This window comes from Phocoena sinus, chromosome 15, assembly GCF_008692025.1.
Source record: "Phocoena sinus isolate mPhoSin1 chromosome 15, mPhoSin1.pri, whole genome shotgun sequence".
NCBI lineage: Eukaryota > Metazoa > Chordata > Mammalia > Artiodactyla > Phocoenidae > Phocoena > Phocoena sinus.
Genome location: NC_045777.1, coordinates 15,549,864 through 15,575,206, shown reverse-complemented (window position 1 = coordinate 15,575,206; position 25,343 = coordinate 15,549,864). Strand labels below are relative to the sequence as shown.

The 25,343-nt window shown below is 51.3% G+C and overlaps 1 protein-coding gene across 3 annotated transcripts; it reads left to right on the top strand.

Annotated features, from left to right (window-relative positions):
• The first annotated feature begins 1,439 nt into the window (after window positions 1-1,439).
• On the top strand, window positions 1,440-24,349 carry PABPC1L (poly(A) binding protein cytoplasmic 1 like). 3 transcript variants are annotated; one of them, XM_032607233.1, is made up of 15 exons: window positions 1,444-1,636; window positions 3,567-3,760; window positions 8,229-8,344; window positions 10,035-10,174; window positions 10,334-10,428; window positions 13,366-13,503; window positions 13,834-13,929; window positions 18,111-18,377; window positions 19,191-19,275; window positions 19,913-20,041; window positions 20,694-20,800; window positions 21,631-21,724; window positions 23,177-23,307; window positions 23,748-23,822; window positions 24,195-24,349. In XM_032607233.1, exons 1-14 carry the CDS (start codon window positions 1,444-1,446, stop codon window positions 23,799-23,801), a joined length of 1,839 nt encoding a protein of 612 aa, XP_032463124.1. In that variant the 3' UTR covers window positions 23,802-23,822; window positions 24,195-24,349. The 3 variants fall into 3 exon arrangements, with proteins under 3 accessions (XP_032463123.1, XP_032463124.1, XP_032463122.1); XM_032607231.1 differs by lacking the exons at window positions 1,444-1,636; window positions 21,631-21,724; window positions 23,177-23,307; window positions 23,748-23,822; window positions 24,195-24,349 and adding an exon at window positions 2,038-2,145 and having other exon boundaries at window positions 20,694-20,917; XM_032607232.1 differs by lacking the exons at window positions 19,191-19,275; window positions 19,913-20,041; window positions 20,694-20,800; ... (2 more) ...; window positions 23,748-23,822; window positions 24,195-24,349 and having other exon boundaries at window positions 1,440-1,636; window positions 18,169-18,317.
• The last annotated feature ends 994 nt before the right edge of the window (window positions 24,350-25,343 follow it).

Here is a 25,343-nt window from a genome sequence, read left to right as displayed (position 1 = left end):
ATCCCACTCACACAGCACCACCACCACTTCCTCTTTTTTAAACAACTCTGAGATGTACCCAAGCCAGTGAGAGATGGTAGCGTAAGTCCTGGTCATCTCCAAGGTTATACGAGTCTCTCACCTGTCCTAACACTGTCTAAGATAGCCCGTGGCACCGAGATTCCTCACGGGATTTGCCCCCATCTAAAAACATCCACATTGGGAATTCCCTGGTGCTCCAGTGGTTAGGACTTTGCGCTTTCACTCACAGGGCCCAGGTTCGATCCCTGGTCAGGGAACTAAGATCCTGCAAGCCCCAGGGTGCAGCCAAAAAATAAATAAATAAATACAAATAAAAACGTCCACATTCCCACAAGGATCGGGGAGGGGGTCATGACAGGGAGGTATTTAAGCCCCAGATTAGAATTGGTTGTTAACTTTCTTGCTAGTATAGGCGGGGCAGCCAGACCCACTTCTGCTCCTGGCTCCCAAGCTGTTCCACCTGTCGTGCCCAACCAGAGGTCAGTGGGAAGCTACCTGTTCTATTGAAGCAGGAACTAGGAGGGGCCCAGTGAAGTATCTGTCCACAGTGGACTGGACCAATTTCTTTCAAAAATGACCCTACACCACAGATTGGGGCTGCAAACTAAGATTGAGGGAGGGGTCTTGGTGCTTGGTTTGGGGCCACTGCCGTGACCTTGTTCTGTTAGGCCCCTATAGAGGCTGGGCCCCAAAGAACTGGGTGAGCCTTCGTGGTGGAGCGCAGGTGGAGTGGATTCGTTGAGAAAGGTGCTCAGGATACGTTCCACTAAAAGGTCTTGGCAGTAGAAGAACCAGGGTCAAGAAAGGCCTTCGTGGTCTACAGTTCTCACGCGGAGCCTTCGGCCCCAAACCACCAAGCCGGTTCGAGAAGGCTGGGACTAGATCCGGACTGTCTTGAGAGAAAGCCTCCTCTCAGGAGGGTAGGTACGCAAGTTTTGAAACAGGGCATCCTGCTCGCAGTTCTCCCGTTTGTGTGTGAAACGTGCAGAGAGCACACGCTCGCCTTTAATCCTTGTGTAAAGGGAATCCTCCTAACTTCACGGAGAAGGGAAACGGGCGCAGGAGAACAATGACTAATGGGGATTAGAACCCAGGTCTCCTACCGTGGTATCCCCGCCCTCTCTGCGCCGCTGGCGCCGGCTCGGAGCTCCCCCCACGTACCCGCAGCCCTACCCGGGGCCAGGTGAGGGCTCTCCCCGCCTCCCGTCGCGGGGGCAGAGATGCCCCCCACCTGGGGCTTCTAGAAGGCTGAGGGGTCCCAGGTGCGGGGCGGGGTCCGAGCGCGCGCGCGATTGGCGCGCGGGGCGGCGGGGGAGGTAAAGGCCAGGGGCAGAAGGGGGTGGGAAGAACCCGGCCGCCCCGCGCGCCCCCGCTGCCGGGGTGAGCGCACGTGGGCGCCGAGCGCGGGGCCGCGCGCCCACCATGAACTCCAGCGGCCCGGGTTACCCGCTCGCCTCGCTCTATGCGGGCGACCTGCACCCCGACGTGACTGAGGCCATGCTCTACGAGAAGTTCTCGCCCGCTGGCCCCATCCTGTCCATCCGCGTGTGCCGCGACGTGGCCACCCGCCGCTCGCTGGGCTACGCCTACATCAACTTCCAGCAGCCGGCCGACGGTGAGCCCCTGGGGGAGGGGGGCGGACCGACCCACCTACAGATAGGCAGACAGCATCCCAGCCACCCGCGCGCGCTTTCATCTCTGGCTAATCCTGCAAAATCTTCCATTTTGCAGCCAGGGAAACTGAGGTCCAGAGATACAAGGCCTAGGAAGGGGCTCCGAAAGGCCCCGGAGACAGGAACTAGCAGTTAGTGTGCTCCTGCTGTGTTTTATTGGTGCTCCGTTTTCCGGAAGAGCTGTTAAGACAGTGAAAACAGCCAAGGGCTTTGGGGTCAGCCAGACCTGGGATTAGAAAGCCGGCAGCTGTGCGGCTTCGAGCAAATGAATCATTCCGAGCTTCAGTTGCCTGTCTGCGAAATGGGGGAGGTACCTGCTTTATAGCGTGATCGGAGGTTGAGCAATTGAAAGCACCCGTGAGGAAGATGCCCGAGAAGACACGGGTGATGAGCGGGGCAGCCGCGAGAGCTCGGCCTCGGGCTGTGGCCTTTCCCGGCAGCCGGACCCGAGGTCTGCACCAGGCGCCTCCACCTTCGGGAACCGAGAAAAGCTGCCTGCGCTCCAGGCTCCACGACCCGTTTTCGGAGCTGATAGGTTTGATCAGAGCTTGTCAGCTAGATGTTGAGTGGAGAGGAGAGATTAGAGCGCAGGGTTTTGTTGGAGCTCTGCCACTAGGGCGCGAGCTTGAGCAAGATTTCGGGCTTGGCATCTCTTCGTCTGTAAAGTGGGGCTAAGCCTTATTACCCAGTAGCATGGAAGGAATGGAGGGCTTTGTCTATGAAGTAGCTCCAGTGTCACGTGGTACATTGTAAGCCCTCGGCAAGTGCTAACCCAAGAAAAATCATAATAACTATAGCGTTCAGATGTAAGACTCCAGAAATATAACCAAAAAACAAACCTGCCCCAGCCAAGTCCAAAAGGGGGTGCTTTTACTCTGAGTCTCCTGGGAGGATGGGGAGGTTCCCTGATCTGGGAGTTTGCTGTGGTGGTTCTGCCGGTTTCCCAGCAGGTGGCAGAGCTGGATTCCTGGGAGCCTTCCCCTCTGCTCTGCTTTACCTACCCACTGCCTCTTGCCATCTTCCTCCAAGCCCTGTACAACCTGACCTTTTTCCCAGACTTCGTAGGTGGAGAAACTGAGCTCCAGACAGCAGAAGGATTTTACTCCTGGGTGTTTATGGCAGGACTAGATGGAAAACCCAGACTTCTTGAAACTTGCCCACTGAGTATTCCACAGTTCCCCTCCAAACCCTCTGAAACCAGAGGTGTTCCTGAAGCAGGGCACAGCATACCACCTTGCAGAAGGATGGGCATAGGCTGTTGTTTTTAGACATACTACTGTTTACCAGACACCTATTTTGTGCCAGGCACAAAGTACAAGGCGCCTTGCACACCTTATTTAATTTTCAGTCTGTCTGACAACCTGGAGGCAGGTGGTATTCTCTCCCTTTGTTAGATGTAGAAAGCTGGGTAATATTATCATCACCCCCTCTTTACAGGTATAGAAGTGGGCTCAGAGAGGTGGTGTTCACTTCCCCGGAAGCCATACTTCCTTGGGATCAGATCTCAACTCTGCTGCTCAGCACCTCTGAGCTTCAGTTTCCTCAAACTGCTGCCACCCTTGTCATAGGGACCCTCCTGATCTTTCCCCTTTCTGAGCCTCAGTTTGCCCTTCTGTAAAATGGGGATAGGAATTCCTGCTCACGTCATTATGGTGAAGAGTTGAAGGAGATCCTACCTGGAAGGTGGGAGGAGCACCACACACATGAATTCTTTCTGTTTATCCCTCCCGAGCCTTCAAGCTCTTATCCCAAGTGAGACCCAGACAGTGGCTCTTTTCTTTTTTTCGTTTTTGGCTCAGTTCCCAACTACGCTCCTTGGGGCTCAGGGAAAGAAAATCCCCTTCACTAGCTCCTTTCTCTCCTCTTGTCCAGCGGAGCGGGCACTGGACACAATGAACTTTGAGGTGATCAAAGGCCAGCCCATCCGCATCATGTGGTCCCAACGAGACCCAGGACTTCGCAAGTCGGGTGTCGGCAACATCTTCATCAAGAACCTGGAAGACTCCATTGACAACAAGGCCTTGTATGACACCTTCTCCACCTTTGGGAACATCCTCTCTTGCAAGGTGGGTGTGCCTCTTGGGGAGGGGGGGCGGTTCTGTGTTAGACACCTGTGTGGTGGTAGAGGGATACCAAGCAGCACCTCATCGGTAAAGATCCAGGTTCAGCAAGCACTTGAATGGTAGTTGTTCTCAGTTTTAGCGGTCACCTAAACTGGCTCTTGCTGTGTAACCACCTCCTAACTTCGTGGCTGTCAACAACTGTGATTTATTGCGCTCGTAATTCAGCCGTTGGCGGTTGGGACTGAGCTCAGCCGAGCAGTTCTTCTGCTCTTGGCTGGGTTCCTTTGTTTGCCCACTGAGAGCTGGATGGCTCTGCTTCTAGGGAGTGGGTGGTTGTCAGCTGGACCGTCTCGGCTTTCCTCCCTTCCTCCCTGTGGGCTTTCATCCTCCAGCAGGCTAGCCCAGGCTATTCTCGTGGCAGTAGCAGGGTCCCAGGAGACAGAGTGGAAGCTCGCCTGGCTTTTTGAGACCTAGGTTCAGAACTAGCTCACTGTCATTTTGTTGCGTTCTACTGGCCAAAGTAAGTCATGAGAACAGCCCAAATTCAGAATGAGAGGGCAGTAGAAATTATAGGACAAAGCAAGTAGATACAGGAAGGCCATGACGGCAATGGACCAGACCTTGTCTGTAACATTTCTCTTACGATAGGACGGAAGTTTCCTAGGAGTAGGGATCTTGTTCTTATTCACCACTGTATCCAAGTACCTGAGATGTGAAAACATAGTAGGTGCTCAATAAATATTTCTTGAGCTAATGGCTGTATCATCATTTGGGAAGGGCTGTGATCATTTCTCTGACTTTGTAGTTGAGGGTCAGGGGCCATGCAGCAGATCAGTCTGTCCTGACAGGGCTTAACCCTGGGTGTTTTGCCCGCTAGATTTTATAAGGGTGGCTGGTCAGTTACCCTGCGGCCTTTGGCATGTCCAGCCTTCTGGGGAGGCAGCAGGGGGGATGGGGAGTGATGGCACCCTCTGTGTTAGAACTCTTCCTTGACTCCTACTATGTGCCAGGCACAGTCCTGCAGTTCTCAAGTGAGGCCTCACCACCTCCCTGTGAGTGAGGGGATGGATATCCCTGTGACTCAGAGGGGCAAACAGACTGGAGGAGGTGCAGTAGCTGCGAAGGGCATGCCATGATAGACAGAAAGGGCTGTTTCCTGTCTTTGAGGATCAATGGAAAAGAGAGGGAGTCTTAACTGTGTGCTGGGTTCTTACAGTGATAACAGCAGATTTATCCAGAACTTTCTATGTGCTAGATTTTCTGCATACACATCCTCACTGAATTTCCCAAAATGGCCTCTTAAGATGCAAATAGGAGGATCCCAGAGTTACCCTGGAGGGCAGAGAGGCTCAGAGTTGGGGTTACTTGTTCACAGTTATATATTATAGGGGTGGGAGGTCAGTGGCCAAGGCAGGATCTGAACCAATGGGTTTGCTGGCTTAGCTGAAGCTAACTTAACAGGGAAGAGTATGTCTGTCCCCGTTATCCAGGCCTTGAGGCTTCCACTGAGGATTGGACAGAAAGCTCTGTGAGACTTGGGCAAGTCTTTGCAGGCCTAATGAAGCCCTGTTGTGGGCCTGGTTAGATACAAGGCATTCAGTGTGGTCCGTTTCCCTGGTGTTTGCTTTTAGGTTTTATGAGGATGGCTGGTCAGTTACCCTATAGCCTCTGGCGTGTCCACCCTTCTGGGGAGATGGCAGGGGTAGGGGGAGAGGTTGGGAGCGATGGCACCCTCTGTGTTAGAACTATTCCTTGCGTGCTACCAAGTGCTCTCAGGCTGGTTGGAGATGGTGAGACTTTTAGGAACAGCTGGACATTGGGCTCTGAGGGGAATGCATGGGGGTCCGGGGAGTCAAAGACCCAGAAAGGAGAGTGCCCTGGGGCCGAGGAAAGGTTTCTGAGGCACTGTGGAACTCCACTAGGCTTGGGGTCACGCCACTCAAGTTCAAAGTTCAGCCCAGCCTACCGAGCAGAGAGCCAGCATGACATAGTCAGCCAGACCTTGGACTTTGGGGCCAAGTGTCCTGGGTTCAAATCCTGCCTCTTCCACTTCCTGGCAGTGTGGCCTTGGGCTGGTTGTTTAACCTCTCCATACCTCAGTTTCCTCTATAAAAGGGGGCAGTGGTAGAACCTACCTCTTAGGGTGGCTGTGAATGTATATTAACTCACATAATCGTCACAATATAGATAGCCCTTGAAAAAGTAGCGAGCATCTCATTAAGCATCTACAGGAATCAAATAGTTACTTCTGCTGGCTGACCTCGGACAAGTCATTTATTCCCATTTTCCCCAGTTGGGCAGCTGGGGCTCAGAGGTTAAGAACTGCCTGGAAGGGTTCTGATGACAAATATAACAGTATGTGATGCCCTTAGCAGGTGCTTGGTGCAGAGTGGAACCCAGTCAATGTGATTAAATCTGAGTGACAGACCTGGGCTTGAGTTGAAAGCAGAGGGACCCTGCCTGGGGCTGGAGGGGTGCGTGTTGGGTGTGGACTTGGAAGCAGGACTTGTGAAGGGCCAATTGGAGAGCCTCAAATGCCAAGTTGGTATAGTTCTGTGGATTATAGGAGCTACTGGAGATTATTTCCCAGAGGGACATGATCACAGTTACATTTTGGAAAAAGCGTCCCAGTGGTCAGCCCAGAAGCTGGGTTGGGAGGCTGGGGTGGTGGTCGAGGCAGAAAATGTCACTTAGTTGAGCCGGGGCGGTGGCTGCAGGGATGAGTGGAGCCGCGGACCCCATGAGATGGTCATTAGGGGTCTTAGTGCAAGTTCAGCCAGAGGGACAGGAACTCTGTGAACTGAAGATCTTTCCCATTCGTGAGGTCTGTCCTAACTTGAGTCGGGAGCCCTACAGAATGGGGGTAGTATGTTTGTGGGTCTTTTCAAAATTTGAAACAAGTTTGCTGTTGAAATAATAGATTAATTGGTAAAGTTTAAACAACCTGGAAAGGAATAAAGTAAAAAAGCTTTCGTCGCTTTCAACTCTAGTTCCCGGAAATAATTATTAACAGTTTTGTGTGTGTGTATTTTAAAAATTTCCCTGCCAAAATATGGAAGCAACCTAAGTGTCCATCAATGGATGAATGGATGAAGATGATGTGGTTTTATATACACAGTGGAATACTGCTCAGCCATAAAAAAGAATGAGATTTTGCCATTTGCAGCATGTGGATGGACTTGGAGGGCATTATGCTAAGTGAAATAAGTCAGACAGAGAAAGACAAACACTATATGATATCACTTATATGTGGAATCTAAAAATTACAGCAGACGAGTAAATATAATAAAAAAAGAAGCAGACTCACAAATACAGAGGACAGATACAGAGAACAAACTAGTGGTTACCAGTGGGGAGGGGGACGAGGGGCAATATAGAGGATGGGGAGTGGGAGGTACATACTATTGGGTTTAAGATACGCTCCAGGGCTTCCCTGGTGGCGCAGTGGTTGAGAGTCCGCCTCCTGATGCAGGGGACACGGGTTCGTGCCCCGGTCCGCGAGGATCCCACATGCCACGGAGCGGCTGGGCCCGTGAGCCATGGCCGCTGAACCTGCGTGTCCGGAGCCTGTGCTCCGCAATGGGAGAGGCCACAACAGTGAGAGACCCGCATACCGCAGAAAAAAAAAAAAAAAGAAAAAAGATAAGCTCCAGGATGTATTGTACAACACAGGGAATCGAGCCAATATTTTGTAATCACTGTAAATGGAAAGTAACCTTTTAAAAATGGTATATAAATTAAAAAAAAAAATAACCATCCCACACTTTCTCTCTTCCTGCTTTCCTTCCTTCCTTCTTTCTTTCCCCTCTCTTCCTCAATTTCTCAATCTTTCTCTATTTCTTTGTGTCTCTCGCTCTCACTTTCCAAAAGTTTCCCCTAAATATGTATTTCTTGTGTTAGCGGAAACACAATTGAATGTTACCAAAAAATGCCAAAAGGTTTCTCAAAAGCATAGATGCCCACTTTAACCCAAATGGGCTTGATTTTTTCCCCCCACTTAACAGTATACCTTACAGGTAACCCTGCCAGCCGTGAAATCTACCACATTCTCTTCAACTATGCACATACAGCAGACCAAGATGAATATACTGTAATTTACTTAACCAGTCTCCTCTTGATGGATCTCGGGTTGTTTCTAACTTGCAGTTAGAAACAAAGATGCAGAAAGCGGGGAAGGTGGCTGGAATCTAATCCTTTTATCCATCGCTTTAGGAAGGTCATTAAAAGCTGGTCTGTGGTATAGATGAGATCTGCGTTCAGTTTGAGGACTCTATCCCTCCTTACTGTGTGATCTTAAGCAAGTAGACTGACCTCTTTGAGCTTCCGTTTCCCATCTCTAAAATAGGGCTGTTGTGCGAGATAGGATTGTCTTCACAGGCACAGAGCGAGCACTCAGATATTAGTCATTATTGCCGTTGCCATTCTTTTTCTCAGTTGGATGCTTTTCATGTCCTGTTTCCCTGTGGCCCAGGTGGTGTGTGATGATCATGGCTCCCGAGGCTTTGGCTTTGTGCATTTTGAGACCCACGAGGCTGCACAGAACGCCATCAGCACCATGAATGGGATGCTGCTGAATGACCGCAAAGTGTGAGTGGTGGGATGTGGGTGGCGCCAGGGCTAAAGGAGCAGAATCATGGTACCACCAACTTAGGACCCATAGTACTGCCACCGTCTAATGGGCCCCTGGCACTGAGCTATTCTTCCTGGCAGTATGACCTCGGACGTGTTGCTCAATCTCCCAGGGACTCCCTTTCCTCAAGTAAAACATGGGGCTGCTGGTATGCGTTAGAGGAGTTCTGAGTAGCAAATGGGGCGATGCTTTAGAAATGCTGGCAGGAAGAGCTAATGGCCAAATCATCAGTGGACAGAGTGATTTTTGTCTCTTTTCCAGCCTTCTCAGCATGGCTGTGAATTTTTATTAAACCTTTTGTTTCCTGAGATCTGGGGACAGGAAGGAAGGTTGGCATATGCTTAGCCTGCCATTTTCATGCCTTTAAGTTTGGCATCATCCCCACTTCACAGATGGGAAAGTTGAGGTGCAGATGCTGGAGAGAATCTGCTCTGGTCGTTGCCTCCCCCAGTTCTGGTTCTGCCCGTCAGATGGCCCAGCCCCATGCCCGAGACTGAGCAGTGGAGGAAGCTTTGGGGTGGGAGATGCACCCAGAGCCATTTTGTCCAGAGTTTCTCAGGGTAGCCTCCTGTCAGTGAACCAGAACTTTGGTGGGCTTTTCCCAGTTCTCCAGAAGTGTGTTTCTATCTTTGTCAGCTTTCAGTTTGCCTGTTTTCCTTTGTCACTCAGCTTCCTTCCATTTTTGGTGTCACCTATCACCCGTTTGTGCTAAATGTCTTATATCAGGGGTCCCCAACCCTCGGGCCGCAGACCGGTAGTGGTCTGCCGCCTGTTAGGAACCGGGCTGCACAGCCGGAGGTGAGTGGTGGGTGAGTGAGGGAAGCTTCATTTGCCGCTCCCCATCGATAGCATTACCGCCTGAACCATCCCCCCATTGCTCGCATTACCGCCCAAATCATCCCCACCCCCGTCCGTGGAAAAATTGTCTTCCACGAAACCGGTCCCTGGTGCCAAAAAAGTTGGGGACTGCTGTCTTATAGGTACCATCAAATTTTCTTATGCTTGCTTTGTTTTTCTTAATCTAGGATACTTTCCTAGATGTGTTTATGTGGACTTGGAAATTACAGTTTTTAAAATTCATAATGTATTTAAATGATTTCAGTGCCCCCCTCCCCCACCCCAGCAATACTGGCATAAACCACATCTGGTTCTCTCACAGCCACTTCCCCAGTGCACCCAGTACGTGTTAAATGAATAAGCGAATCCCTGTGATGTGAGTTTGATCCCCAGTTTACAGGAATGAACACTGAGGCTCAGAGAGGTTAAGTAACTTGCCCAGGGTCACACAGCTTGGTAACTGCAGAGCGAGATTCAAGCCCTTGTCTGTGGGACTCCCAGATTTGTGCTCTTATCTCCTGAGCACTTAGCTGCCTCATGTGCAGTAGGAGATCCTGTGCATTTGCCCCAAGAATGAAGTCATCTTAACCTTACGCTGGAACATAGAAGCTTGGCTGTTGGAAGTGGTCAGTCCTTGGATGTATGCCATCTAAGGAGCATTGCCCTGCCCAGTCCCTTGATGAGGGGTACAGAGATCCTGGAGGCCAGCGGCAATTGACTCAAGTGACCCAGGCTTACTGGGCCGGGGCAGGGATGGGGGTGGCCGACGGCAGCCATAGGCAGCTGCCTACCCTGTTGGCGTGTCCACAGCTTCGTTGGCCACTTCAAGCCCCGACGGGAGCGGGATGCAGAGCTGGGAGCTCGGGCCATGGAGTTCACCAATATCTACGTGAAGAACCTCCACGTGGACGTGGATGAGCAGTGCCTGCAGGACCTCTTCTCCCAGTTTGGTGGGCATGTTCCCCAAGGGAGTTGGGGATCACTTCTCTTCTACTCCCAGCTTGGGCTGGGACGGGGGTGCCCCCTGGGGCTTCCTGAAGACTTGGGAGAAGGGAGGGGACATCTCAGGGCTTGCCCGACTCCCCTTTGAGACAGGTTGCCCTTCCTAGGGAAGATACTGAGTGTCAAGGTGATGAGGGATGACGGCGGCCACTCCCGCGGCTTTGGCTTTGTCAACTTTGAGACGCATGAGGAAGCCCAGAAGGTAGGAACCTCCCCATGGCCCTGTTTCTTGGAGGAGGTGTGGAGCCAGGACTAGGAAGAAGGGAGATCAGGAGCAGAGGGCTCCAGCTGCCTGTGGAGGAAATAGTCCCTCCCCAGCATGGGTCCACACAAGCCAGGGCCCTTCCTGCCTGGGGTGAAGGCAGATGCCTTCAGCCTCCTCCGGTTTCTTCCATACCCTGAGGCTGGCTGGCTTTTCATAGAATCTTGCAGCATGGGAGCTACTAGGGGCCTTTGAGACAGCCATTACCCTCTTCTTGAATTGATCGTGAGATTGAGGCCAGGGAGGGGAAGTGCCATGTTATTTCTTGCTTCCAAGACTTTGAAAATATTGTTTTCTCAAAACACTTCCCCTCCCCTACTCTTTAGACCAATGCTGTCCAATAGAAATATAACATGAGCCACATGTGCAGTTCAAAATTGTCCAGTAGCCACATTAAAAAGGGTTAAAAAAACCCTGCAACTTTAATAATATGTTTTATTTAACTTATTCAAATGATCACTTCAATGTGATATAATATTGATACAATTGATGGTGACGCAATATTTACATTGATAAAAATTGAGATTTTACAGTCCCTTTTTCGTACTACGTCTTTGAAATCTGGTACCTCTAGTCCATGTCAGTTCGGACTAGCCATTTTTCAAGTATTCAGTAGCTGCACGCAACAAGTGGTTGCCATGTTAGACAGCGTAGCTGTAGATTGTTGATGGGTCTCAGCTCATACTTTTCCCTCCTTTAGGAAGCCACCTCTTCCTGTCCTCAGTGCTTCTGACAAGGTGCCCCTCCTGTCTGCCTCTCCATCATTAGCTCAGATCTCCACGGATAGAACTGAGGGCAGGGGCTGGGTCTCATGTCACCATTAAATGTCTAGCATTTCACTGCTGGTAGGTACCAGATACATATCTATTGAGCAAGGGAATGGTACAAGGTCACCGCGTGAGTAACAAAGCAGGGATAGTGTCCGATTTTGCCTCCCACCGTGAAGCTCTTTCCGTAGCTCCTGCCCCATTAAGATCACTGGTCATGGGAGAGCTCAGCTCATGGTGGATTCTGGATGGAGACCTGGATCCTGGGGCCACCTTGATAGCAGCCACTTCTCACTGAGCACTTACCACAGGCAAGGTGCTCCCTGATTTTGCAGACACTGTCCTGTCTCCTCCCACCAGTGTGGGCTCTACTGTGGTTATCAGGTTCCACCAGGTTGTAGCTAGGAGGAGAGAGCACTGGGATTAGAACCAACTCTTTCTGGCCCTGAAGTTTTGTTCTTAAGTAAAGGGCTCCTTTGAAAGGTAACTTCTTGTGTCTCCTTGGACATGTCCCACCCTCTCTGTAGACTTTGGTTGCCCCAACTATAAAATGACAAGTTGGAGTAGAGCAGTGAAGCTGGCAGGGGAAACCATAGACTCCAAGGTCTTGGAGACTTTGGTAATGACCTGTTTTGGGGGGGTTTTTTTAGATTTATTTTTTATTTATTATTTTATGCTGTGTCGGGTCTTAGTTGTGGCACACAGGATCTTCGTTGAGGCATGCGGGATCTTTCGTTGCAGCACGTAGGCCCTTTGTTGTGGTGCACGGGGTCTAGAGTGTGTGGGCTCTGTAGTTTGTGGCACGCGGGCTCTAGTTGAGGCGTGCAGGCTCGGTAGTTGTGGCGCACGGGCTTAGTTGCCCCATTGGCATGTGGTGTCTTAATTCCCTGACCAGGGATCTAGCCCACGTTCCCGGCATTGTAAGGGGGATTCTTTACCACTGGACCACCAGGGAAGTTCCCTGCTAATGACCTTTAAGACTGCTATAGCTCAGGCAGTTCTTGGGCCCCCAGAGTGTTTTTACATATATTTACATATGTTTGCATGTCTAGGTAGGGAAGCAAGTCATTATGTGAAAATATTTACTAATGAACTGACCGCTTAAAAAGTCAGTTCCCTTTCAAATATTTCTCCTCCCTAACACCAATGTCTAATCCAAACCTTTGCGTCAGCACTTACATGGGTCTGATTTTTGCAGATAAGTCAATGCCGATTCAGTTCATTATCAATGGATTGCAGAGAGACATTGCACGTCTGTTTTTTTTTTTTATGTGACACCAGGTTGGGTCACCGCCCCTGAACAAATTTAGTAACAATTTCTCTCTCCCTCCCTTTTTTTTTTAATAATTTATCTTTATTTTTATAGTGGAGTATAGCTGAATTACAATGTTATGTTTCTTTCTGGTGTATAGCAACTTGATTCACTTACACAGAGACATCTATATCTACATATTCTTTTTCAGATTCTTACCAGTCTTATACATTCTTTTTCGGTGATTAAAGTGTGTTAAGTCAAGTTCTGTGTGCTATACAGTAGGTCCTTATGGATTAAGGCATTGCACGTCTTGCAAAAGATGTAGGAATTCATGCAATCAAAGCCACTGACGGTTTGGGGTGTGGCGGGCTTAGGCCAGTTAACTGAAGAAAAGAAAAATCAAGGGTCAAGAAGCAAATGTTTCTAAAGTCCTCATAGCAAAAACGATTCTCTGTGCTGTGAAACCCAACATGAAGGATGTTGATTACGCCATCACGCCCTTTGGAAAGAATTATGCTTGTTGCTTTGTTCTCATCGTCAGTGTGTAGTTACAGTTAGAACCTAAATGTTAAATCATGGGAAACTTTGCAAATTTCAATTTCACTTTTTCAAGTAGAGCCCAAATCAATTTTTTAAAATTCTATAGTTTACTCTGAAATTCTGTCCCATGTTTTTAAAAACTGGATTCACTTTAAATGGCCTGGATTCTGGTACTAATTATTCTCAGCCAACAAGGCCAGCCTGGCTTGCAGGTGGCCCCGTCTGGGCCCAGAAGAGGGGACTGGAGGACAGGGCTAAGGCCAAGGCCTCATGGGGGTGGTTACCAAGCCCTCTGGCTGCCTCTTCTCTGCACAGGCTGTGATGGACATGAACGGGAGGGAGGTGAGTGGACGGCTGCTCTACGTAGGCCGGGCCCAGAAGCGGGTGGAGCGGCAGAATGAGCTGAAGCGCAGGTTCGAGCAGATGAAGCAGGACCGGCTGACCCGTTACCAGGTGAGGGACAGGCTTCCTGTGGGGCAGCTGCTTCGATGTGAAAGTGTCTGTGTGTGGGCAACCCTGAATGCGACTCCCTCCTCCAGCAATCCCGCTTCTGGGAACTTGGCTTTAGAGATGCGGGGAGTGGGGAGGGGCTGCACCTTCCAGGTGATGGACTCGCTGAGTGATGGGTGAGGTGCAGGGGTGCTGCATGAGACTGAGAACTGGAGGCTTGGTGGGCGGGGCTTCCAGTGCCCCCTTGGCCCATGTAAGCCCCTCCCCCCACCCCAAGTCATTCTGGGGCTTGGAGGGGAAGGGGCACATCTAGCAGATATCCTTTCCTTCTAGGGTGTGAACCTGTATGTGAAGAACTTGGATGACTCCATCGATGATGAGAAACTGAGGAAAGAGTTCTCTCCCTATGGAGTGATCACCAGTGCCAAGGTGAGGGCCGGGGGCACCCACAGGGGATCGGTAGCCTTCCCCTCCCATCCTCACTGCCCATGCACACCCCCATCCCCGCCCCGGGCTTCCAGGGATTTGGTGCTGCGCTGCTCCTTCTGGAGTTTGGGAGCTGCGTCTGACCCCATTGGAGTTTGTCGTCCATCTGCAGCCTTGTCTGGGCTGGAGGGGAAGAGGGTAGAAATACAGTCCCAGTCACACAGCTGGACTTGCTGGGGCTCACTGTAACCGAGGTTCATTCAACAAGCATTTATTGAGTGCCTACTGTATGCCAGATTACAGAAATTTGTGTCTCAGAATTTCCATTGACTTTTGTTGTCTGGCCTTGGCTGGTGACATAACCCCTTTCCGGGCCTCAGTTTCCCCATTTGGAAAATGAGAGGCTTGGGCTGCATCATTCTTCACTCATCCTTCCCCACGTATTGAACAGCTACCGTGTGCCCTCCTAGCACCAGAGCTGTGATGTTGGCTCTGTGACCTTGAGCAGATGTCTTCCGAGCCTCATCTATAAGATGAGGGTGGGCGGTGGGCTCCCTGGATGGTTCTAAACCCTGGCTTCTCATTAAAATACCGTGGAGAGCTCTTAAATAGACACCCGAGTCAGAGAAACTGAATGTAGAGCTCTGGGCATCTTAATTTTAAAAGCTCCCCACGTAATTTTAAGAAGACCTAGTGTTCGTTCATTCCATACTTGAGCACCTGCTGTTTTGCCAGGCCCTGTGGGAAGCACACAGGAATAAGTCAGACGTAGTCCTTGCCCTTGAGTAACTTATAGTCTAGTGGGGAAGTCGGATGCATCACTAACTCAAATCTACTGTAGGGTGGGGTGGGGTTGGGGTAAGTGGAGGAGGCAGAGCTGCGGGAGCTCAGCAGAACAGGAAGGAGGGCTTCCTGTAAGAAGTGGCAGTGGCAGCGGCAGCAGCGTTTGACTTGACTGTGAGGAGGTAGGGAGCTGCGGGTGGGAATGAAGGACTTTCCAAAGAGGTCAGTGTGGGTGACGGGGCTGAGGACCTGCACGTGTGGTGTGATGGCTGGGCTCTTAGGACGTGGTCTAGAAGTTCTTTTGCCTGTTGAATTCAATTTAAAATGTCCTTCAGGGAGCCTGGTATTTGGGGAAGAGGTTCTAATAATTTTTGAGTTAAGGACGTTTTCCCCAAAAAAGTGACAGAAAGCTGTGGGACACGTGAATTAAGCATCAGGAAATCTGATTAAATTTATCAATCAGTAATTGATAAATCTGATTTATAAAAAGCTCTGGGTCCTCTTTCCTGGCAAATGCATACTTGGTGTAGTATTATGGTTGGAAGCTGGGATTTTAAAGTTAATCAGAAGTAGGTCTAAATCCCAGTCCTACCATTAACTACCTGTAGAGCCTGAAGGAAGTGACATTGCCATTTGGACCCTTTTTACCCATCTGTAAAATGGGAGCAACATGATCTACTTCTAGAGGTGTCCTGAGAACTAAAAGGCCTGCAAGTGGAGCACCTGCCCATGATAAGTAGTGAAATAATGATCTAGTTGTTCACAAACCTTGCATATAATTTCAGGAGATTCACTGACCTCCTTGAGGACCCCTTGAATGAAGGGAATCGTACAAAATCTGGATTGCTTAGAGTTGACGCACAGTGGGGTGGACCATCTTGTTATAAAATGGGAATTTTACATAAGTTTATATGTACTTATAAAATTTAATATATTTTCTATTTTATAAAATAGTGATTGAAAATGAGATAATAGTGTTATAAGCACTTTGTAGAGATTAAGTTCATAGTAAGCTCTGCTTGAGTATTTTTTATTATTTATTTTATTTATTTTCTATTTATTTAGGCTGCATTGGGTCTTAGTTGCGGCACGGGAGATCTTCACTGAGGCACGCAGGCTTCTTTCTAGTTGCGGCGTGCGGCTTTTTCTCTCTCTAGTTGTGGGGTGTGGGCTCCAGGGTGCGTGGACCCTGTAGGTTGTGGCACGCGGGCTCTCTCGTTGAGGCGCGGGCTCTCTAGTTGAGGCGCGTGGGCTCAGTAGTTGTGGCATGTGGGCTTAGTTGCTCCGAGGCATGTGGCATCTTAGTTCCCTGATAGGGCTCGAACCTGTGTCCCCTGCATTGTAAGGTGGATTCTTTACCACTGGACCACCAGGGAAGTCCTTGCATAAGTATTAGTTGTACTAACTTTATCTTCTTTAAAACTACCTAACAGAAGTTCTTATTAATTTGCTAAGACAGTATTTTTGTGCCAAGAAAATTTGGCTGTCTCGTAAAGCCTATGGACCCCTTCTGAGGATATGTTTAAATGCATAAAAGAAAACTCATAAGATTTACAAAAAACAATTGGATTGAAATATATTTGTTAAAATATGTTCTGCTTTCTTAAGGCATCAAACTATAAGATCTAGGGGAATTCCCTGGCAGTCCAGTGGTTAGGACTCCGTGCTCTCACTGCCGAGGGCCTGGGCTCAATTACTGGTCAGGGAAGTAGGATCCCACAAGCCACGTGGTATGGCTGAAAAAGGTAAAAAAAAAAAAACTATAAGATCTAGTGAAGTAGTAATGAGCCTAAAAGATTTTGAGATCAGCAATAATTAATGTGATATGAAAATATTCTTCTTGACAAAGTCACAAGCACAGCTAATGCTACTGTATTTTTTCTTTGCCTATATTCAAAATAGAAGGAAATGCTAATGTAAAAATAAAGATGCCATTTTCCCCCCATCTGAGTTCACAGACCCCCAGAATTCTATCCATTGACCTCCCTGAGGGGATCTGTGAACGCTCAGGTCGAGGCCCCTGTATGAGTAGCAAAGTGCAGCTGAAAATCATTGATGTTAGAGCATGGGCTCTAATAGAGCAGATTTAAAATGTTCTCAGCTCAAGTCCTCATGGAGTCAGGCCAGTGTCTCAACCCTAAAAAAAGATCAAGAATCGTATATGCAATATGGATGGGATCCTTGAAGAGAAAAATGTTAGAAAGTCCAGTGAAATCCAAATGAAATCTGCAGTTCAGTTAATAGCATTGTAGATAATAATAGAATTGTACCCATCAGTCGATATTGTAGTTCTGTCCCACTGTTAACATGGTACATTTGTCAAGCTAGGTGAAAGATATACAGCAACTCTGTACTATTTTTGCAACTTTTCTATAAATCTAAAGTCATTCCACAATAGAAAGGTTATTTTAATAAAAAATTTTTTTTAAAAAAAGGCTAAGAACCTCTTCCCCAGACTCCTAAAGAACTTGGCTCTGTGCCTTGCCGAGGCAATGGAGGTCTACCAGCACCGTACATTAGGTTTGAGTTGTGGCTAATGTATGACCCACTGCCTAGGTGAGTCATTCTTTTTTTTTTTTTTCTCCATAATAGTAAGGAGTTTTGTTTCTATCGCAAAGAAAATTAACACAATAAAGCACCAAAAATACAAATTATTTTCCTATTCCATACAAATCTCTTTCATGGAGTCTCTAGGAAATATAACTCTTAAGAGCATCTTACTTTGTCCATAATTCACAAATGAACTAAAGAACTGTATGGATAGTTTAATAAAACCCGAGGAGTAGTTGAAATGCAGATTTTTCATTATAGTGACCCCTACAGAAAGGTTTAAGATTGTAGCCTGGCCGAAGAACCCTGCCCCTAGATATTAACCTGTCCCAAACTACCATCCCACTTCATTTTAGCCGCACAGGTGAAGGCAGATACAGATACAGTAATGATTTAAGCCGGCTTTCCATCACCGCTTAGGAAAATCTTTTCAGAAGGAAAATTTAGAGATCAAAATTAACTCTGAAATGCAGCTGTTCTCCCTAATTCTGGGGAATGGTCTAGTAAACGATGAGCAGCCCTCATTAGCAAGTGGACTGGTCTTGGACAAGTCACTCTGAGCCTCACTTCCATCACCTGTAAAGTGGGAGTGGCCATGCCTCCCTGCTCAGGTGGCTGCACCTGTCGAGTAAGAAGGCGTATCACATCTTCTTTATCCATTCATCCGATGATGGCATCTGGCATACGGTGGGCCTCAGTAAATGTGTGGGTGAGAGAGGACCCCCCCATCTTAATCGCAGTTTCTCCTGGGTACCCTCAGTACTGGGCTGGGCCCCCCAGGGGGTGGGGAGCGTGGCCCCCGGAGTCTTCCTTCTCCACCCCCAGCAGCCCTTGTCTTGTCTTGCTTTTAGGTGATGACAGAGGGTGGCCACAGCAAAGGGTTTGGCTTTGTGTGTTTTTCCTCTCCAGAAGAGGCGACGAAGGCCGTGACAGAGATGAACGGGCGCATCGTGGGGACCAAGCCACTGTACGTGGCACTGGCCCAGCGCAAGGAGGAGCGGAAGGCCATCCTGACCAACCAGTACATGCAGCGCCTCTCCACCATGCGGGCCCTGGGCAGCCCCCTCCTGGGCTCCTTCCAGCAGCCTGCCAGCTACTTCCTGCCCGCTACGCCCCAGGTGACCTCCTGTCCGCATCCCTTCCCTGACAGCCAGGTGGGGCAGGAAGATCAGAGCTTCACAGGCAGACAGAGATTCCCAACATGCTTCTGCTGGAAACTCACTCGGCAGGCGGCCGTTGTCACCCCGTCTCTAACAGGGGTAATATTGTCCCTGTCAAGCAGTGCTTCCCGATCCGGGAGAGAATCGTGAATGTTATGCTGAAAGATTGTCTGCAGTCAGATACGTTGGGGAAATATTGCATTAAGCCAAAGAAGCCTCGATTTCTTTACTGTGTACCTTCTTCTATCCTGATATGCCAGTAGGCACCATGACTTTCCCAAACTGGCAGAGTACGTAGCATTCCCCCAGCTTAGATGATCATTTCTGTGGGACGCCTGCTAACATCTCTCCTGTATGCTAATGTTCTAAGGCGCCTGGTTTGGGGAAGGAGCTTGTGTGACCTGGAGGGAGTAGAAAGATGTCTGTAGAAAGATGAATGGCTCCGAGGATGGGAACGTTCCTCCCCCTTAGCAGTTCCTCGGGCGGGCACAAGTGACAGTGGGATTGTCGCCCCTTTATCCAGGTCACTGGGCTAGTAGTACTGATCATCAGGGGCAAGGATTGAGCCTGAGATCTTGCCCTGAAGGGGTCAGGGCTAATGGACCTCCTGATGTGGGAAGCAGGAGCCTTAACCCCAGCTTTGTGGGTCTATAATGACCAGTCCCCTGTAGGGGACAGTGGAATTCCCATAGTGGTGTCCCTGAGGGAATGCAGTTTCTCACCTCCCCTGCTGCCAGCCCCCCTCACTCTAGGTCTTTCTGTCCCACACAGCCTCCAGCCCAGGCCCCATACTATGGCTCTGGCCCACCTGTCCAGCCTGCCCCCAGGTGGACGGCCCAGCTACCCAGACCCTCGTGTGAGTGACCCAGCCCCTGCCCTCCACATGGGTCCCGTGGGGCAGCGTGTAACACGGTGGGTTAAGGACACGAGCTTGGGGGTCAAGCCTGGCTCTGCCACTTCCCAGGGTGTTAATTTGGGTGGGTCACGTCACCTCTCTGAGCCTCGGTTTCCTTTTGTGAACGTGGGCCTGAGTGAGATGTGTGTAAATCACCAAGGACAGGGCCGAGCCCGTAAAAGACACACACGCAGCTGTTACCTTCAGTGAGCTCCAAAGGCTCTCCTGATTTGTGACGGTGAAAATTCCTGCAAAGCTGAGAAAATAATACTCCTTTGGCACTACTGTTGATGAATGGTCCTTCTCTAAGAGTGACGTTCACCCTGACCTGAAGCTGCCCTGGGGGACCAAGCTGTGTGGTCCTGGTACCTATGCCTCTTGGGGTCCTGGGTAGACAGAAGTTGGCTTTGTAACTGCAGATTTCCAGCGCCCTCCCCTGGAGTTCTGGGTCTGCCAGTGAATTCACTCCTCTTTCTGCTGCAGAATGTTCTGGTTCCCCTTCCCATCCCCTTCCTCACCCCAGAACTGTCAGGGTGCAGCGTGCCCGCCTGATTGTCCCCCTCCACCTAAACTTTCTCCATATTCTCTGTGCCGCAAGCCGCCTACCCGCCTGCGGCCTCGGTTGTCCAGCCAGCAGCCGTGTCTCGGCGCCCCTCGTTCCCCATCGGCAGTGCCAGGCAGATCTCCACCCACGTGCCGCGCCTGGTGCCCCACGCCCAGGGAGTGGGTGAGTGTGGGCAGGGCTGGGAGGAATGGAACAGAGGGTGGGTGCGGTGGTGGGCAGGGGCTTGCTGCTGGTAGGGAGTCAGAACCGGCTTCCACGGTGACCCTGCCGCTGGCCCCCTTGGAGGGCAGTGCCGGCATCTGAGGCCGTGCAGTGGGCTCCAGGGTCAGGGTCCTACCGACCCAGTTCCGGGGCTGACTCACTCTGTGGTCGTGCTACCTACTGTACCTGGTATCCTCTTGTCTAAAATCTGGGTGAGGGACTTCCCTGGCGGTCCAGTGGTTAAGACTCTGAGCTTCCACTGCACGGGGCGTGAGTTCGATCCCTGGTCGAGGAACTAAGATCCCACATGCCGCGCAGCACGGCCAAAAAAAAAAGTCCAGGTGAAAGCAGTATTCCCGTCGTGTTGTGCGGGTGAAAGTGATCATACGTGCAGGGGCGCAGCACCAGATCTGAACCTAAGTACTGCGGCAGCTGTGAACAGGGGAGCAGGTTTGGGCTCTAAGGCAAGCATCCGTTCCTTCATCTGGCAGATGTTTGCACGCCTGTGTGCTGACCCTTTACTCGGTGCTGGGGATCCTACGTGAATGCTGGTTTTGAGGTGTCATGCCTCTGGGTTGCTGTCGGCCTTACCGTCCCTGCTTCTCTCTTACAGCCAACATCGGTACCCAGACCACAGGACCCGGTATGGCAGGATGCTCTTCACCAAGGGGGCCTCTCCTGACACACAGAGGTTCCTTGGCAACACACAACACCCACCGGGTAAGGCTGGCCCAGCTGCCCACTGAGTTTGGGCTCTGGGGGTGCTTGGCTCAGAACCCTGTCTAAGGTGCTGGCCCTGTCTGGGCCTTGGTTTTCTTTCTATCCGTGGCTTGTGAAGTTTCCTTTATGAACATGTACCATCAGAAGAGATATCCCCACCCACCACCCACCAACAGAGGGGAAAAGAGACCAGGATCACATTTTGTTTGTTCATCACAATTTGCTTCGCCTGGGTTATTACCAAAATTAACTTGGGTTTCCTTAGTATTTACTTAGTAAGCAGCGAGGATGTGATCACTCTGCAGAATGGAACTGAAAATATCTTCTGTAATTAAGAGCTGTGTATTTATCTCCCTGCCCCCTAAAAAACTCTCCGAGTCAGCATTTTCAGATCCTGTCTAGAATTTCTGTGGGTATACTTCAAACTATTTCTTGCAAAATGAACAAGAGGAGGCTTTAGAGAGCAAAATGGTTTTAAAGTCACCAAGATGCAAAAGGGTCAGAAATCCTGCTGGGGATGCGGCCATAAAGCTACCTGATTAAAAAGTGCTTTCTTTAGCACCAGGTGGCCGGTAACGTGTGGCTTTCACTTGACAACACGCATAGGGTCCCTAGCACCACGGAACACGTCTGCACTAGGACGTCACTTTGTCGTCTAGTCCACCGTGCCCTCGTTAGGGATTCTGTCCCGCCCGATTGTCCATACCTTGCCCCCTGCTCCCCCTCTTCTAGAGCCTTCCCGGAGGCCTGTGCTCACCCGACAAGGGTAAGTGTTTTGAGGCCTTGCCCATCCACGTGGTTAAGGGATGTGTCCCCGACACCACGTGCAGGTCCAGGAGCCTGCTGTGCGTGTCCCCGGACAGGAGCCCCTGACTGCGTCCATGCTGGCCGCAGCGCCGCTGCGCGAGCAGAAGCACATGATCGGTGAGTGGCTGGTTCCTCGAGCAGGAGCAGGAAGGGGGCGCCACCAGCCGGCTTCCCTGGTGGGAAGTGCCTTGAGTGGAGGTCAGACGTGGGGACGAGGTCCCCAGCCTCGTGCTGACCCACCTGCCGGGTGGACTTGCCCAAAGGGCCTTTACTTCCCAGGACCCTGTTCCTCTTAAGACCCTGGTCAGACCAGATGGTCCCGAGATCTCTTCCAGCTCTGCTGTTGTGTGGCTTCGACTCAGGCTGGGAGAGACCCCAGACGTGGGGAGATGAGGGGCCAGGAGGGGGAGCAGAAGGGTAGGGTCTTGGGTTTCTGCCAGGAAATGGCCTCTAAGGTGGGTGCTGTGGTACCTCACACCTCTTGTGATGGGAAGAGGCTGTCACCGAGTTTCATACGTCTCCCAGTGCCCACGGCAGGGAGGAAGAACATAAACGTGTCCTGGGAAACAGACATTGTTCCCCCTGGCCCCTGATCTCCCATGCAGTCCATCTCCATCCCGGCCTCTGTGGCGGGCCCTGCTTAAGGAGGCCGCTACCTGCTGAATGAATGAGCGAGCTTGCTGTGGTTCCCAGGCTCTTTCCTTCACCTAGACCTCCAGACTCTTCTCGGAAGGCCCCCAATGCCACCACGCCATTGTTTGCTCGGCTCACTTGGGGTTTTGCCACTTTACTACCCACCCCCAGAGAAAAATTCTAAATGGGCTTCATGGCGGTAGAAGGCTCTGTAAGCAGTGCCCTGGAAATATCTTCACTCCCCTTGTGGGAGAAGCCCTCCCCCACCACTGGAGGCACCCAGCACCTCCAGCCCCGGCTGCACCCTCCACACGTGGCCCAGATGGGCCGACCACCAACACTAGGCCCCGTCACTCGAAGTGCCCAGTGGTGGAAGGCAAGTTTATCTTGTGTGCTTGGCTCCCCTGTCCCTCCAAGAAGTCAAGTTCAGCATTATCGCATCCCGTCTAGAATTTCAATGTGATCCTTCAAGTGATTTCTTGCCAAACGAACAAGAGTAGTCTTTAAAACAGCAACCAACCTCGTGTCAGAGCCCATGCAGTGTACTTTACACGTACCGGCAAATTTGATTCTTCACACTAGCCTCCAAGGCGGGGTTGGCTATGCTCACTTGGGGAAGAGGCCCCCGAGAGTGTTCAGTGACATACCTGGAGGGAGCAGTTCTGGGACAAAAACCCGGATGCCCCCTCTGCTGCGTTCCACAATACCACCCCCGCCCTGGGACGCCCGGGCTGTCCGCCAGGTGTGTACATAGGCCTGAGAGGCTGTTCCGTACAGGTGAGCGTCTCTACCCCCTCATCTACAATGTCCACACCCAGCTGACTGTGTACATAAGCCTCAGAGGCTGTTCCTACAGGTGAGCGTCTCTACCCCCTCATCTACAATGTCCACACCCAGCTGGCTGTGTACATAAGCCTCAGAGGCTGTTCCGTACAGGTGAGCGTCTCTACCCCCTCATCTACAACGTCCACACCCAGCTGGCTGGCAAGATCACCGGCATGCTGCTGGAGATCGACAACTCGGAGCTGCTGCTCCTGCTGGAGTCCCCAGAGTCCCTCAACGCCAAGGTGGGCTGGAGCCTGCGAGGAGCGGGGAGGCCTGGGGGCGAAGGAGGGTTACGGATCGAGGCCTCTCCTAGGTGAGCTGGTAGGCTGCTGCTTAGACAGGTGAAGCGTATCTTCTTGCTAAAATCAGCTAACACCTGCAGAATGTGGAGGTGGCAGAGGGCCTTAGTGAAGGGCCGGCTACTTCAGCCCCTGCGGCCTCCCTGCAGCTCCCCAGGCAAGACTGTGCGACAGGGCCCAAGGGTTAGGGTTCCCCCAGCCGTCTGGCAGTGTAGAAGGTGGCCGTGGGTTTCTGCCATGGGAGCCAGTGAGCACAGTCAGAGGGGGCGGCGGGGCTGGGCGTGGGCCTTCTCGCGTCCGGTGGGCCAAGGCGGGGAGGCAGGGCTCTCTCCCAGGACCCTGCTGGGGCAGCTGCACCAACCCCTCCCCCGTGTATCCCACAGGTCGAAGAGGCTCTGGCGGTGTTGCAGGACCACCAGGCCACGGAGCAGACCTGAGTGCACGTGCGCCGGGACCAGGTGGGTGGTGGTCAGGGGAAGGGTGCCGAAGCAGCCGAGCCCAGAAGCTGTACAGAGCGGGGAAGGGACATTCACAGAGAACGCTGTGGTGTCACTGGCTTATCTCGGAGGCACCAAGGGGTTCAGGGGAAGCTGTGACGATCAAAGGCAAGGAGGACAGACCGTGTGATGGGAATTGGCGTGGACTCCAGTGCCGAGTGGGCCGGCCGGCCGACCGCCCAGGCGGCCTCGCTCAGAGTAGGCTGGCCTTCCCCCGGGCACCGCCTGGCCCCACGCAACCTGCCGGAACGCCTGGCTTGGGCTCGTCTGTGTCCTTGCTCGAAGACTGGGTGTCTGCCATGCTTTAGAAACGTTTATTTTTTTCATCCCCAGAAAATGGACTCCTTACTCCCTTGGCTGACAAGAGAACCGCGTTTCCTGCTCTTGGCTCTAAAGCCCTGTGAACCGTAACTTCCCAACTGGGCTGTATCTGCACTTGAGCTTTTTGTGGAATGAAGGCTGGTCACCCAGCCAGCCTCTTACCTGTTGCTTTGTGCATTAAAAATGCTGCAAATCCGTCTTGTCTCTCAGGAGGCCTTCTTGTGTCAGAGGGAGGTGGGCAGAGCAAAGGGTAGCCTTGACTGGGCTGGGGCTTTGGCTGTAAGAAACAGGAACAGAAACCCAAAGGCGCGCTGCGCTAACGCACACAGAGGGCGTGTAAACCGTGCACCAGACAGAGCAGAGCTGCCAGGAACTGAGCAGGACGACCTGTAAGGGCCCCAGAGGAGCAGCCGCCACCCACCAACCGTGCGGCGGGGGGCTAAGCGGTCGTCACACAGCACTGAAGCTGCTGGTGCCCACGTGTGCACGGGAGTTCTGGGTGCCCGGCCCAAGCAGCCTGCAGGGCAGGGTCCTCTGGAAGCAGTAACTGCTTCTTTGCTCTGGGCCGGCCGGCTAAGGCGTTGTGTCACAACTCCACTCTTGTAGAAAGGCTTTCGGTTACCTTCCCAGGTTATGCTGGTCTACCTACCTCCTATGTTTTCATGAGGAAATCAAGCTGCTTGCCTTGCGGACCTCAAGAAGAGAAAGTCAGTCTGTTGTGACTAGACGGCACCTCTAAACCTGCCTAAAACCGGGTGAGTGTCATGCCTGCTTGCGAGGCAGCAAGAAAAGGGGGTGCAGCTGCTCGCTTTGAAATGGTCCCCAGGCCAGGCCCGTGGAGTTTCTGTGACTCTAAAATCTGCTTCAGCCTGGAGGTCTGGTTGCTCAGAGACTCAGCCCTTGGAGAGGGCGGAAGCAGCGTGCTAACAGCTGAATGTTGCCCAGAACCGAATGGGATGGGGGAGCAAAGGGACAATACGAACCCTGTCTGCCCGGCTTTCTGGAGTCAAACTTCTCCATTAAGAAAGATGAAAACAATTTAAAAAAAAAAAAAAAAGATGAAAACAATTTAAGCTAAGACACAGTCCAGGCAGGCAGGGGAGGTGCCCCCAGCCTCACCCATACCACACTTTGTGAGGCTGAATGGCACTTCCTGGCCCT